At 45.8% G+C, this 16,726-nt stretch overlaps 1 protein-coding gene across 7 annotated transcripts in view; it reads right to left on the reverse strand.

The window, feature by feature from the left end:
• vps13b (vacuolar protein sorting 13 homolog B) overlaps positions 1 to 16,726 on the reverse strand; it is a 331,160-nt gene that overhangs the window by 161,681 nt on the left and 152,753 nt on the right. For all 7 annotated transcript variants that reach the window (XR_003978469.1, XM_030370003.1, XM_030370004.1 and 4 more), the window contains exons 23-25: positions 12,827 to 13,061; positions 11,004 to 11,218; positions 5,988 to 6,191 (exon numbers count right to left, since the gene is read on the reverse strand). Coding sequence is in view for 6 of the 7 variants with exons in the window: in XM_030370003.1 (XP_030225863.1) it covers positions 5,988 to 6,191; positions 11,004 to 11,218; positions 12,827 to 13,061 (654 nt within the window). In the remaining variant the exon portion in view is untranslated. The remainder of the gene's footprint in view (positions 1 to 5,987; positions 6,192 to 11,003; positions 11,219 to 12,826; positions 13,062 to 16,726) is intronic.

The raw sequence follows: 16,726 nt of genomic DNA on the forward strand, positions 1-16,726 counted from the left end.
GGGGAGTGTGAAGTGGGGAAAGTAGGGTGGTGTTTAACCCTAAGCTGTCCCACCAGCACCCCACATGGCCTGCTTTCACTCACACATGGCGGGGACACACACAGTTTCTAGCCACCGCCCGGGTAGAGGGAGGGAGGGAGGGAGGGAGGGAGGGAGGGAGGTAAGGAGAGAGGGAGGGAGGGAGGGAGGGAGGGAGGGAGGGAGGGAGGGAGGGAAGGGTAGAGGAAGGATGAGTGGTCGAGGGGTTGTGGGGGGTGAGGATGAGGAGGAGACGAGAGCATGCGGATGCGGCGGCCGCGGCTGCCGTCTGCGAGCGCTCAACTCATTACTGGGGTTTGGCAATGGGATGGGGATGACAACATTTTGGACCGATTTTTTTTTTTGAATAAGGCGCAAGAAAAAAATAAAACTATACAAAATAGGCGTTCCTCACTGTCATTTTCTCATCCAACACCACAGCTTTTAATTGCCGTTATTTATTTATTTGAAAAGAAAAAACTTTTATTCCGATATTTTTCTATCACGTCACTCGGGTTGTCCGCTGAGGTAAGCCTGGAAGAGGACAAACTGTTGCTTGTGATACTCTGCGCATTGCCCTCATTGGGATATCCCTGCATTCCTGAGGTTTCATTGTCGCATGGAGGTAATGACCATGCTCGTTATCAGGGCTGCCTGTGGTCGGGGAGGAGGTTATCTACCATCTCAATTAACATACCCCCCCCCCTCACCACACACACACACACACACACACACACACACACACAATAGCTGCTGGACTGATTACAACAACTAAAGAGAAACCAGATGATGAAAATAGGTCCTCATACAACTGGTGGCGTGTGTGTGTGTGTGTGTGTGTGTGTGTGTGTGTGTGTGTGTGTGTGTGTGTGTGTGTGTGCGTGTGCGTGTGCGTGTGTGTGTGTGTGTGTGTGTTTGCAGGGCGTACATGCCTGTGTGGGTGCGAGTTTGTGTCTGTCCATGTGTGTGTGGGCCTGTGTCTGCTTGTAACAACTTAAGTTGAAATGTTTTGAGGATCAACTGCCAGTGATTCTCATTAACAGTAACGGGCGTCAACCATAATAAATTAATTCCTGAAAGATTCCAGAACACTTGAATCATCAAATTTAGACCCCATGGAAATAAAAAAAATTAGAAGTCTATGATTTTTCGAAGGACGGAAAGATCTCTACCCTTGAAATTCACTTAATGTGTTCAGTGAAAAAATGATTAAGTAAACATATCAAAACTGTTGACTGCAGTCATTTGTTATTATCATTATTTAATTCAACATAATTTTAAAGAATTCTTAGCCTGTCAGATCCATCTAAATGCAAAATTGCAGTAATGTCCGTATAAACAAGAGCTTGCACACAACTGCAACTCTAAAAACAACACAGTTTGTAACTAGCAACAACACTCCACTCCCATCACGTCTGAATTGAACCGTTGCAATGGGACCATAAAGTAAGGTAAATACTATATGCGTAAGTGTGTGTGTGTCTGTGTTTGTGTAACACAAGCCCCAAAGCCTTGGTCCCAACCAGGGGGCATTGAGAGATGTCCCAGTGTCAACCGCCATTTGGGGACTAATCGTCACTGAGCAGGAGTCATAACACAAAACGTTGTTTGTGTTCGGATGTGTTTTCTGTGTGTAGGTGTGTGTGTGTCTGTGTAGGTGTGTGTGTGTGTGTCTGTGTAGGTGTGTGTGTGTGTGTGTGTGTGTGTGTGTGTGTGTATGTGTGTGTGTGTGTGTGTGTTCTGTGTGTATAGACAAGGGCTTTCCAAGTATTTTGTGGTACTCTTAGCATGTGCTGTATGCGTGGTTTGGCATATGTGCATGTACATGCATTTATATATACATATATATATATACATATATATATATATATACACGTGTGTATGTGTGTGTGCGCGTGTACACGTGCGTGTGACTATGTGTGTGGTTAGGACTGTTTAGCTTACAGTTCTGGTCCAGTCGCTGGGATTAGGCTCCTTAGTGTCATGTGTGGAAACGGGAGCCAGCCGCTGGTGTGTGTGGGAAGCTCTGACCACTGTGTACTGTAGCGTGGTTTCATACTGCATCGTTGGACACTCCAGTGCTCCTGTAACCCTGCCAGACACACTGCTGTCAGCCCACATGCCTCCATCCTCCGGGCCTCAGCAGAAAGACTAAATAAAGTTTACATACTACTCGCCGGGAATTCATTCGCCGTGTTTTGTTTTACTGTGGTTCGCTGGCCGTTTGGGAGAGAAAACGCAATGCCTTCTTAAAATAGTTTGTGCAACCGTAGGTCCAACTACACTGGACTGCAGGAGGACTTTTTGTGTTGCCAGTGTTCACTTGTATAGTTCCCGACTAGACTTAACTATTTGTCGCCAAAAATAACTATTCTTTCGTATAGACGCTCACAATCTCCTCTCTCTATGGCCCTCCCATGGCTCCCCTCCCCCACCTCCTCCCCCCTCTACCTCCCATCAAGGTGAGGCCTTGAGGACCAGATGTGGCGCAGGCTCAAGGTGCTCCGTGCACGAGTTGCCACATATAGGGCCTAACACACACACACACACACACACATCCCCCCTTCCAAATACACACACACACACACACACACACACACACACACACACACACACACACACACACACACACACACACACACACACACACACACACACACACACACACACACACACACTCTCGCACCCACCCAGCCATCCATATACACACACACCCACCCAACCACCCACCCAAACTACATGGACAAACACACAGGGGGAGCTGTTTGGCCAGCCGTCCACACAACCCGTTGTAGAGTATAATGTTTAATTCCAGGGCCTCTGCACTGTAAACCGCCTGCGGAAGTGGGTTTATTTTCTCTGCTCAGTTTGTCTTCGCTCATCAGAGAGACCCAAACACTGGAGCCAGAGAGAGAGAGAGAGAGAGAGAGAGAGAGAGAGAGAGAGAGAGAGAGAGAGAGAGAGAGAGAGAGAGAGAGAGAGAGAGAGAGAGAGAGAGAGAGAGAGAGAGAGAGAGAGAGAGAGAGAGAGAGAGAGAGAGAGAGAGAGAGAGAGAGAGAGAGAGGAAAGGCAGGAGGGAGAGGTGTCTCAGGGCGGGGAGAGACTGCGGGAGGGGATGATATATGGTAGGGACAGGTGGAGGGATGGAGGAGCTAAGGAGGGTCAAAGAGAGCGAGAGACTCAAATCAACAGGTTGAATTAGAGTTGAGTCAGTGATTGAGGCAAACCGTGGTGGTGGCAAGAAAGACACAAGGGATGCTGACTTGAAAAGAGACACAGGATCACTTCATGAGGGAGGCAATGGACTGAGAGGGGATGACTGCATGGTTCACTTGGACAGGAGGGGAGAGAGCGATGGGGGGGTTGTTTTTAAGGGGGCATGGTTGACAGGTTAGGGGGAGGAAACCGGGGCCGGGGGATAGATCGTGGGTGTGTGCGTGTGTGTGTGTGGGGGGCTATTGGGGAGAATGCTGCCACTGCTGCTGAGACTTATGAAAACAGCTCCCACGTTCTTGCTCAATCAGCGGGCCTCCCGGAGGACTAAACACTTCTCTCAGTGTTTGTACTTATAGGTAAACACTGACAAGTGGGCTGTCAGGAGGCTCCCACTAGGGCTACTCTGGGCGTGGAGGGGTCCCCACAGCAGAGACCACCACCATCTCCTCCTCCACCATCACCACCACCATCATCATCTCCACCTCCTGCACCATCTCTACCATCACCTCCATCAGCTCCTTCACCTCCACCTCCTGCACCATCTCTACCTCCACCACCACCTCCTCCACCACCACCATCTCCACCTCCACCATCATTTCCCCCACAGCAAATACTATCTTGTGGCTTCTCACTAAGCACACACACAAAATGCATGCTAGTAATGAAATATTAGTATTAATAATGTCTCAACACTATAATAGTATTGTTATTACACAACACAGACCATGCGCACACATAAAACATAAAACGAGATTTGCGTACCAAAAAAGGATTTGCTAAAAAATATCTGAAACCCCAGCATTTCGACTGGATCAATAAATACAAACTATCTAATGAGACATAAAATACAAGAATGAATGCTGAGCCTGTGCTCTATTGGCTCCAAGGGCGGTAAGCAGGGTGACATGTTAGTCTGTGTGGCCCCACGGTTATGACTGCGCCGCAGAGTCCTCAGTCCTGTAGTAGCAGCCACTGACTCACACACACAAACACTCACACACATGTCACCAACACTTCACTGCTCCCCATGGCTCTTTCACATATACAACTGGAGACAAGAATGTGCTCGCACACACACACACACACACACACACACACGCACACACACACACGCGCACACGCGCACACGCGCACACGCGCACACGCGCACCCTGCCAGAGGTCAACCGGTTGCCCCAAGATAGTTAGTTGCTACAGCTACCGCAAGAGACACAAAGAGAAAAGTCCTTGACCACATTGCTCTAGCCCGGCCAGAACAACCAACCCGGCCAGAGTGGAAAAAAAGAGTGAGGCCTTTATGTTGTCTCTCACACATCAGCTACAAAAAAAACAACAGGGAAGAGAACATTTCCCTTTTTTCCGTAAGCTTTAACACAATATTTAGCAGCAGGCCATGTGCTTGAATCCTTTTCTGGGGAAACTCTATTTTATCTCCACTCATGAATGTAAATACAGGTTATTGTTGTTACCCAAATTAGGGAGCAGGTTTATACTCAATCAAGCCCCTGCTTACACATCTCAAACAGAGAGCGTGGCCTATCAGAAGCATCTGCTGTGGGTACGGCAGGGGAAGAGGAAGAAACACAAGGCCAGGGAGAGCTTTCCAGCTCTGAAACAGGCCTCCCAAACAAAGCTGAATACTTGTGTCGAGCCCAGGGCACATGGGAACACTGAGATGGCTGCCTGAAACTCTCCAAGGATCGCACAACAATATTTGCTCTTCAAACCATAAATCAGCGGTGTAACTGCATACACAGCGCCGGTTTAAAAAACACGTGTTTTCATGACTCACAGTACCTTGGAAAAAGGAGAAAAAAAAGAAGATCCACGCCAATCAAACCAAAACTGAGAAAAAAATACACAAAACACAGAAAACAAAACAAAAATTGAATAATTGGGCGTTGGTGGAAGTAATTGTTACAACCTGGCTCTGAAATACTCCCTTATGATACAAACAAATAGCAGCAAGAGAACACCAGAGCTGCTAATAAAATAAACGTCTCAAGGACGAGATGGTCAGGGGCCCAGCGTGCGTGAGAGGACCCGGGATTGGAATCCAGCTTATTCAACCAACAAAACAACAGAGATAGATAAAGTGTGAGAGATGATATGACTCATATACTAACAGATTCAGAACGCAGAGTTATTCGGCACAAAAGGGATCAATCAAATATCAAAGAGACCCAGGGGTCCCAGATATATGAAAACAGAAACAAGACGACACACCAGGGAATTCATACATTTAAATCTGATACTCATGCGGTGTACTGCATATGCATACAATATATTTGCACACATATCATGCGAGTGTTTATCTAAATACATTATTGTATGAAGTCATTGTGCCATGTCAACTATGTATCGACAATACATATCCTCATATCTATATATCTACAAATACAATACATTTTTTGTAGTTTCTTTTTTTTTTTTTTTTTCGTTTCTATAAAAAGAAAATCGATGTATAGAAAATTATATTTTTACACTATATATGGAAAACTTCACACTATGGTACATTTAAATACATAAACACATGCATACTTGAATGACAAGTATACACATACACACACATATATATATATATATATATATATATATATATATATATATACATATATATATATATATATATATATATATATATATATATATATATTAATATATATATATATATAATACCATTTCTCTTCCCACATGACAGCTCCCTATGACAGCTCCCTCGGTGTGAGGCGGGTCTCCGCGGGGGGGCCTCACCTCGGTGGGAGAGCCCAGGTCGGCGGAGGGGCTGCAGGTGCTGGCGTCTGGCAGCACAGTGCCGGCACTGCTGCGGACCGGCGAGGTCAGGGCGGCTCCCTGGGGGGTCTCCGGCGCTCCGGACGTCTGGCGCAGGACGCTGTGCTTCTGGAGACGGGCCCAGGTGGTGCTCCAGCTGAGGAAGAGCTCGTACAGCAGCTGCACCTGTGGGAGGGAGAGGAAGAAGGTAGGAGGAGGTGTGTGGGAGGTCTGGAGCACACGCTGGACCCTTCCATCAACACAGCCTGGGCTGCGGGGGCCGTCCTGGTTCTGGATCCAAGTTGGCTATTTTTGGATACGCAATATATGAAATATTTGAAGCATGTCTTTAAAATAGTTATTTTTTTGGTAGTTTATAATTTATCTGTCCAGCTTAAACTGACCAATTTGATGGAGGAAACAGAGAAGACAGAGTAAGCATCAAAACTAACTTGATCGTTGTTGGCTATACCGTTGCCTCACAGACAACATCACGTGGATCACCAGGATCACGTTAACACAGAATAGGCCAGGGTGAGGTTAATGTTACATTGTCCAGGGTGAAGTGAACACAAGATGGGCCAGGATGAAGTGAACCTAACATAGGACAGGGTCAAGTGAAGGCAACATAGGCCAGGGTCAATTTGAATGCAACATAGGCCAGGGTCAAGTGAATGCTTCCTCTGCGGGACTGAATATCATACAGAGTCAGATCAGTATTTTTCTCCCCAATAGTTTTATCCATAACAACACTAATCCTGGGAGAAAAGGACACAACAACAGTCAAATAGGAAAGTTGAAGTTATGTCATAGGTTCCCATTTAACAAAAAAAGGAGTTAAGATCTGAGCGGGGATAGGAAAAAGGCAGCGTGTCAAGCGTTCTGTACCATTTATCATGTGTTCACAGGAAAGCTCAGCTTTCCATTCAAATGACAACAAAGCCAAAAACAAGAGCGGAAAACACAAGGGGGGAGCAGGGGAATGGGAAGCACTCTGTTATGCTGTCATTCACAAGAACTCACACACACACACACACACACACACACACACACACACACACACACACACACACACACACACACACACACACACACACACACACACACACACACACACACACAGTGAATGAGGGTGCAGATGGGAGGGATAGGAAGAGGGTAGAAACAAGATGAGGCAGAGAGAAAGTAATGGTAGTGAGACAGAGAGACCGAGAGGGGGAGAGCAAAAGAAGAACTCTAGTGTATACTGTCGTAATACATTATACTCGCTAGTTTCAATATTGTAGCGTATACGGGGCACAAGTGAGTCACAGAAATGTATGCATGTCTAACACACGTATAGTGTAAAATACTGTCAATCATCGACCATAACCTCGTTATCAATGTATTATAGACTTACTTTATCACTTTCTATACATATTTATTTGTATTATATTGAATTTCTTAATTTTGTGCCATTTTTTGTTTTTGACTCATTTTACTTTGCAATCTAAATGTATGCTTTCCATGCCATAAAACCCCTAAGAATTTTGAGTCTTGACAAACAGAAGGACAAGATAGCGAGAGCTATTTTTCTGGCAGAGTTCCCCTTGAAGCAGTTGCCTGCATTGGAAACACCACTTGGGACAGTTATGTGGATCCAAAAACATTAATATACATAAACTGCGCTGGTCCATTTCATTGTAAATATCTCTCTCTTACAAAACAAACGCACACACACACACCAATGCACAAAAATTGCAGAGGCCCTTCATAAATAAGCATAAATCAAAGTTACAGCACAACAATAAATTACAGCTGGGCTGTTTCAAACATGTCCAGGAAGCTGTGCTGTGGCCAAACCCAGCAGACGCCCAATACAGGACCAACAGCTGCCTGCCATACACCCACCGGCCTGCAATGATGGACCTGGCTGGACCCACTGCATACTCCCCTCGCAGGGAGAGAGGGAGCGACAGAGACCGAGAGACAGTCAGACATAGAGACAGAGACCGAGACAGAGAGACAGAGAGAAAGAGAGACAGAGAGACAGAGAGAAAGAGAGGCAGAGAGAGAAAGAGAGAGAGGGACAGAGAGAAAGAGAGACAGAGAGAAAGTGAGACAGAGAGAGATACACAGAGAGAATGAGAGAGAGACGGACGGACAGAATACCAAAGAGACAGACATATACACCGAGAGCAAGAGAGAGTGAGCGTGAGAAAGAGAGAGGAGAGCAAGCGAGAGAGAGAGCGAGAGAGAGAGAGAGAGAGAGAACAAGAGAGTGACTGGAAGTCCACCCAAACACAACACGGCCTACTGCAGTCAGAAGCAGATGGGGAGGACGAGAGAAGGGGAAGAAAGATAGAGACATATAACATTAAATACAGAGACGGGTTGAATTGTGAGTGAGAGAGAAATCAGAGGTTGGACCGATCGGTTGGTTGAATCTTTCCACAATCACTCTTATAAGGGGGACGTTTTCCCTTGTTCTATGTATCAATTTTTGTTTTAAAATTCACAGAGTATACCAAGTTCTATGATTGATCATCGCTGGCTGGCCTCAAGACTATGGATGGGACAGAATATCTGATTATTCATTCCCGAGGGTCAATGTCGATTTTCAAAATTTGGACCGTTAACATTTTTTCCCATTCAAATAAACAAGAATTAACAGACGGAACTAATGTCGGACACCTCGAAGGGCATTATCCCGCTTATACCATGGTCACTTGCCAAAGAAAATAAATTAAGGCCATTCATTTATATTTTCATGCGTTTTACAATCCAAATATAAAGTTTGCTTTGTTTCCCTGGTAACGCCTGAGGGTTTGACTACTTCCTGGAGCAATCATTACCCTCCCATAAGGTTCTTATGCAACGGAAAAGTTGCTCACTCCAGTAAATAGGACAGACCTTAATTTCGACCTGGCAACGGGAGGTATTCTACTCTGCTCAGCTATGAGCCAGAGCTAACGTTATGCATTGTAGATATTTATAATTCGAAATTATAAATTCGTCCCAGCCTTTATACCACAGATACTATAGGGTCTAGAGCATATAACCGCGTTGTCTAATTATAGTTTAATTCATTTTTCACAATTTACCAGCCCTCGTTTTGAAGACCGAATCACCATGCCATTCGTTTCAATGGAAATCGCGACGTCTATACTTTCAACATAAAGTATACATAATTTTCACAATTTAACAGCTCTTGTTTTGAAGGCTGAACAGACAATTTGACTGGAACTACTCAGCAGGTAGTTGTTTTTTGCGTTTAAGATATTCAGTGATTTCTTGCCGATTATCCATGGCTGCATTTATGCATGTTGGCACACATCGAATAATCGATTATTCGTTCATACCACCCACTGATTATTCGACAGTGATTATTCGACCGTCTTTTAGGCCCTCATTAGGCCACCTACCCATTCATTCTCCCTCCCAAACTTTTAATTTCCATCTGTATACTCGAGCCACAGAGATGCACTACTGTAGCTCTGTGGCTGTCCATCGCGTGTGCCTGCTGGACGACAAAGTGCAAGGGTGTGGCGCGGTCCACTGGTAGTGTGGGATTCCCCAGGAGCCCTGCATCGGGAACACATGGCCACTGGGCTGGACCAGTACAGCAATCATTTGGCGGTCATTAGCGGGCTATCCTGCCCTGTTCTTAAAGAGCAGGCACGCAACTGGAATCTGTATGGGCTATTAATCAGTATTGATGTGAGTGGTAGTGGAAATAACTGTGGGGAGGAGAAGAAAGAAAGGAAAAAACTAAAGGACAGGAGAGGACAACAGAGGAGAAGATAATCCTCGTATAATCACAATCAGGGCTTCATGTAATCGCACCAGACACTCATCTTGAACGGAGAGGAAAGGCAGAGATACAGAGAAAAAAGAAAGAACGAGAAGAAACTTTCCCCCCATTAATGGGCTAACCGTCCTCATCTCTGGGAAAGCTTTCACCACTGGCAGATTAAGGCCTTTCATTTGGTCTCTGGTACCAATTCTAGTCAATATCGCCATGGCTCGTCACTGTGGTTCGCGACATTTAACAATGTGACCACTCAAAAGGTCGCCCAATTAAGTGTTTACAGAGGGGCTTAATTCAATACAGCTAATTCAATTGAGGAAAAGCAAAACATGTGTAATGGTACATGTAGATGTGATTACGGTACTGTAACAGTGCGTTGAAAAACAACGCTGAAAAGCACTAACCCGGAGACAAGCATGCTCCGTTTCCAATCTGTCTACATGCATCACGTTCTCACTGAAACACAATGAAAATCCCCTCAGAGCAAATGACAAGGCGGCTCGGAATTCCCTCCTGCCTTTGCTCTGGCCGCAGACCCTGGAAGACCTTTTGAGTTAGACAGACGGGCCGACACTCACCCCTGCACCCTTCTCAATGTTGTTGCAAGATTCTGTTAGAATCTTAAAGGTTGCCATTATTTTTTTCTTTTGGGCTGGAAAGCTATTGGCAAACTACTTTATTATTGTTAATACAGTGCTTCTGGACTAAGCCCAGATTCTGGCACTTTTCCATACAGCAACATGTTCCAATTATTTGAATTAATCTTGTCATAATATATGTTACTACTCCAAATCGAAAACTTCAAGTGTGCCACATCTAATCCAGAAAAAACATTCAACACAGTCTGAGAGCAAACCCTGAGCCATCCTACTCACCTATTTACTCTGACTTGAGGACAAAGTTCAATGTCCAATGCAGCCAAGCTTAATGCAACATTTCAGTGTTCAAATGGACACTGGGCTTCGGGTGAACACAGCAGCTTCTATTTAGTTTCAAATATATCAGGGTCTTTATGGATACAAATAGATAATAAGGGCGATGATGATGATGATGATGATGATGATGATGATGATGATGATGATGATGATGATGATGATGATGATGATGATGAAGCCGATGGCACCATGCGAACAGTGTATTCAGGCAAGCACAAAGCGGTACATAGATGAGCAGAAACCAGCCACCCTCGGGTGGGACCCTTGGCTGACCTGTGGGTTGGAGCACTTGACCTGGACGGGCTGCAGGTCCACGTGGAGACACACCACGAAAGACTGGCGTCCCTCGCTGGCCTGCGGCCGGTGGGAGGTGACGGCCAGCGTGGAGGTGCAGCCCATGGGCTCCAGCAGGCTGAGGCTGTGCTGCTGGCCCAGCAGGGTGTACACACTGAACTGGCTCAGGCTGATGGTCCAGGGGAAGGCATCACCTGGTCCGATGTAGGGTGAGGGCGAGTGAGAGAGAGAGAGAGAGAGAGAGAGAGAGAGAGAGAGAGAGAGAGAGAGTGAGAGGGAGGGAGAGAGGGAGAGAGATGTAAATCAAAAGAGATGTTAAAGCTGTTTATTCCTTCAGACGTTCGATTCAACATTTCTGAGTATGTAAACCGGAGCCAAACTATAACATCTTGGAAAGAAAACGAGGAAGGAAGGAAAGACACACAAGTGAACGGATTCCCAGCGGGAGGCAGGAAGAGAAAAAAGGAAGAAAATGTATTAAAGTCATGGAAACAAGTGTAGGCATGGGTCCAAAGAAGAGGCGAGAACACAGAGACACGGGCGAGATGAAGAGCAGACTCTAGCAGTAGAAAAAGGAGAACGAGACACAACAGAAGTGCTGGAGGAGGAGTGAGAGGAGCCCGCCAGAATGGACACCAGAGACAGGTGAGTTGGAGGCCAACGTGGGTGACATTCAGGGGAAGTGACACAGCACAGCAAAAGAGAAGGTCAACTGCAGCTGGGGCTAAAAATAGATCACTTGACGGCCGTCAACGCAATAATCATTCTTTCCAGTGAGCTTGAAAAAAATAAAGAAATGAGGCCATTGGCAGCAGGTCAGACAGCTTTATGGAAAACATGAAAGAGGAATTGAGAGAAGCAGTAGCGTATCCTTCGTGTGAGCCCACGGATCACCCGGGAAGTATCTTCTGGAAACACCTTTGGACCGGCCTTACTAGCAGAGTGTCTCTATGTGTCAGAGACTATCTGCCTGACTGGCCTCTTCCTGATTTAAGAGTGCCCACCCTGCTTGCGGTAGGGAGGGATGGAGAGAAAGAGACGAAGAGAGATTGAGAGAAAGAGAGAGGGAGATGGGATTGTTGGGCATGTTCCCCCTGCCCGCTGCCACGAAAAACACATTTGTCTTGCGACGTGGGCAGCAAGCTTTGATCCAGCGCATTGAACATGAGAGATGAAGAGCTTTTCAAAGGAGGGGGAATGAATTACTAAATGCATGGGTTGTTAATTTTAACGGCAACACTGACAAGGTCTCACTGATGTCAGTGTTTTCGCTGTCGTTTTTCCCCTTCTCACTGTAATCTGCATGCCCAACACTGATGTCATTGGAGGTTGCCCCCATTTCTCCTCCTTCATCGATGAGAGAACATTGCTGAGCAATTGTTGGTTATGTCAATTCTAACAGGTGTGTAGGCACTGGCAATATGGTCAACAACCATCCCTCAGGAGGACCAACACTCAAAGATTGTTTGACTTTTGTCACAGTAAATGAGGAGTATGAGGTCACCCTACAAAAAGCCACAGTAGTAATAATAATAACTTGACATGACGCAGTCTGGTATGAGGAAATAGTCACTCTCACTTCTCACTCAGCCATAGGCGCCTCCAACATTATTATGTCTTTTTCGCAGCCAGAAACGTCCTGCTTGTGAACTTATGAATCTGTCAAGGTTTAATACTTTTTAAAGGAAACGTCAAACCCTAATAGTCCCTATTCTCCGTCAAGCCCGGCTGCATTCCTCCACTGTCTAATGCGAGCTGACGTCTGTTAGCTGTTTCGGACTGTTCAACGTGAAAGAACATACCTTCCTCCAGGATCGGCTTCGACACCACAAAGGGCAGCTCCTGCAGGGGCTCCATGTACTTGTGTCCAGCACTGAGGACACTGATCTGGGGCAGGCAGACCACCAGAGTCCCAGGCATGGAGGCCTGGTTGTGGTACCAGCTGCGGACGGTGCCGGGTATGTCGCCGCAGATGATGGTGCTCGGGGAGGGCAGGCTGTCGTTGGGCAGAAACACGCAGCACGACTGGACCTCCAGCTGCAGGGGAAAACATCAGTACAACAAGCTTAGCACAATGTTTAAAGAATATTATAATGGAATAACATGATGGCACATCTTGAATCCACCTTGTTAATTCAATAGGCTGGTGGATAAGATAGGGGGAAAGTGTACTTTAATTTTCCCTCAACAGTGTTCGTCAGGGACAGAGCAATGCACACATGAGCCGTTCATCCACGGCCGAGTTATTATGGTTTACGCAGGTGTGGTGAACGTAAATCACGCAGCAACCTATATGGAATTGAGCGGCATCAATAAAAACCCAATCCCATCCTGTGCGTGGTGACGAAAGATTTACACGGTATTACATTCATGTGACATTGATGCGACCCAAAGCTACATTTTGGAGGGAGAACGTGCAGTATGACTAACACAGGATCCTACAGAGGGGGAATGTGCGTATGCAATCAAGAGAAACACCTGGTTTAAAAAACAAAGGGAAGCTTTACAGAGGGTCAGCAGAAACAGCAAGTAGCCAGTAAGACTGATGAACAGTGGTGAGCTATAGTTGTACTTTCCCTTTGTCCTTTTCCATGAGACCAACGCCGTATTGATTTTAAAAACAACAGTTAAAAGAATAATGGGGGCACAAAACAGGCTGCCAGAACCTTTTGTGTACATATGTGTTTGTTTTAATATGGTTTTTGTTAGTTAATTATCGTACACTCTATTTTACTCGCTTATTAAAAGTAAGGTTTGTCAGCATTTATATCGGTTTTATTTTCAAGTGCACGTGCAAAGACCCTCAAATTAAAATGGCACCCCTTACGGTATACTATGTACGGATATACGCACAGATGTTGGAGCAGCTTCTGATAGACCCATAAAAAGGTAGCTGGTTTTTCAAGCTTTTATAGAGGCCAAAGGAAAGGCAAGACACCATTAAAGAGAAGGGCGAGAGCAAGGTGGAAAGAGAGACAGAGAGAGAGATAACAAAAGAGAAAGAGGGAGACAGACATACACAGAGAGAGAGAGAGAGAGAGAGAGAGAGAGAGAGAGAGAGAGAGAGAGAGAGAGAGAGAGAGAGAGAGAGAGAGAGAGATATGGTTTCACGTTCATATCGCGCTGCTTCCGCTTCTGATCTCCCTTCAAAGTGGCGTTTGAAATCTGAACGCTTTCACACGCCGACAGGTATTATGGGCTCTCGGTTCCTTTCGGAGCCAGCGTACAGGATTAAAGCCGGGCTCACGCTGCCCTGCTCAGATCTGCGGCAGATCTCAGCCGTAAGCTGTAAAGAAGGCCAACACACGGAAACCTAGGGGTTTCACACTGTGACTCTGGCCCTGCGGCCCCTTGAACTCCCTGGACACACTGAAAAATTCACACCCGCCCCCCGTTCTCTGAACACTACCGTTCCACTAGCACTTCATTCTTGAATAGGTCCTGACCTCGGGGGAAGATTCAATTGAGGATACTTTTTGCATTGCCCAAGAGGAGTATCTATACTACAATCAAGACATCATCGATCAATGCAATTCATTTGTCGCTGTATTCCAGAGATATTGGGCAGCAGTGACAGACATAGAATTACAAAAGCCCAAAGGCTTCGGTGGTGGAGACAAATAAAGAGCTGTTTGTGATATGGTTGAGGAGGTAGCTCAATCGGCACTACCGCTCGACCACAACGCATACAGTGAGACCGTTCCCTTATCGTCGTCACAGATCAAGACAAATGCCCGGCGCAACCACAACAAACTGAATGTAACTATATACACACATGTTAGCCTTTTCAAACAAGTGATTTCAGAGGGCTGGCATTCTACAGTATAAACTGAAGTCATTGACCACTCATTGCTCCTCATATAAATGACATCAGTTACAATGTTGTAACTTACGGCTACTTAATGTGCCAGTATTTCATCAGATGTCAAGACATCATTACAAAATCAAACTGTAATATAACATATTGACGTTAATGGCTGCCCAGTATAACAGGGGGGAATACAGTAAGCTGAAGAGCTGGTTAAATACTGGGCTGAAAGAGTCTTGTGTTCTGAGAAGATACAGACGAGGCCAATTACCCGACACTTCTTCCATGTTCGCCTCACTAGCAAGGCCCCCTGCACCTGCTAAACATATTGCACACCAGTTCTTGTCCAACTACAGCAGAATAAATGAAAGGGACTACGCTGTTGCCAACCCCATATGGTAGATGCTGTGATTACGGCATGTACTGTAAAATATAATAGGCAGTGCTGGCTTGTGACTTTCTAATGCATTGTTTTTGCAATGCCCATAGCAACACACAAGCAGGGATGATGTCAGGCCTGTGCCGTTGCAGGCTTGCCCCATTACAGAGTCATATATGAGCGGTATTCAGATAACATCTCACAGATGACAACAAAGGGAACAGCTGGACAAGTGAATTTATGGCACATAGCGACCGCTGTTTTCAGATGTTTACGCACTTGCAAGGGGTAAAGTGATTTGAAATGTGTTAATGGCTCTAAATATGTAATGGAAAAGTAAATGACGCATCAGACTTGTAAAATATGGGTGATAGAAAAGTAATCTCCAGTTTGGCCTCATTTATTATTATTTCTTATTACAATTTTCGCCAAAGCTGATGTGGAATACAAAAACACCCAAACAAATCGACTCTAATCTAAAGTGGCAACTTTATTGGTCCTTCTGGCGGTGAGGCCAAATAAAGCAATATGATCTTTCCTCTTAGATGTGGGAGGTCATCGGCCTCCAGTGGAACCAGAGGCAACTGGACATTCCCACACCGTGGGGGATTATGGGATGTGGATGGTGATGGACGATCCCAAGGAGACCCAGAATCTTTTATAGCATTATTACAGAATCATATTTCATCACAAAAACAGGCAAGCCAGGAATGAATTGCAGTCCCTGGTTAAATATACTCAAAATACTTGGAGTTTAACCACCCGGGCAGAGTTAACCCGTTCACACAGTGAGATGTGAGTGGGAGTGTAAGTTCACCTCCTGTTGAGGGTTCTCATGTGCTCTTCAACACACACCTCTGATTGCAGACACAACTGCTAATAATTTGGTCATCTGATTGATATTCCAAGTCGAGCCCTAAAAAACGTGATGTTCCCCACAGAACATATGTCCACCAAATAATACCCAACCTAACATGATTCCTTAATTTGCCACAGAAACACAGTGTTCCTACTAAAACCACGGGTCTGTCAAAGGTCATAGCTCGTAAATTCTGCGGTGCCAGCCAGTTTACCGTTCTAGCTTCCTCAACTGTACCGAGAAACCAGTTGGGGGGGAAAGGAATATAAATAACTGAATGAAAAAAAGAATAAAGACCTTTGGGGTATGCTTGGAGAGAACATCAACATGCCAGCCACGGAGGACTGGCAGCTAGTGCTGCTGGCTGCCAGTCCTCTACAACCAGGGGGAAACAGTGGCGAACCAGGTAGGCTAACCTCACAGGCGAAAGGCTTGTGTAGGCTAAACTCGCCAAGGCTACCCATCTGTGGCCCCATGGTCAAGCAGTGAGTCATGCCACAGATCCACACCCTCGTCACCACGACTCAGCCCTGGTCTTTCTGAAGCACCACAGAGGATGGGATGGCTGCAGTGTAGAGGGTAGCGAGGGTTCAGGAAGGGCACGGGGGAAGGGAGAGAGCATGCAGCGGGGGCAGGAGGTGGTGTGGGTGGACAAA

The sequence above is a fragment of the Gadus morhua genome, chromosome 11, assembly GCF_902167405.1.
Source record: "Gadus morhua chromosome 11, gadMor3.0, whole genome shotgun sequence".
NCBI classification, from domain to species: domain Eukaryota; kingdom Metazoa; phylum Chordata; class Actinopteri; order Gadiformes; family Gadidae; genus Gadus; species Gadus morhua.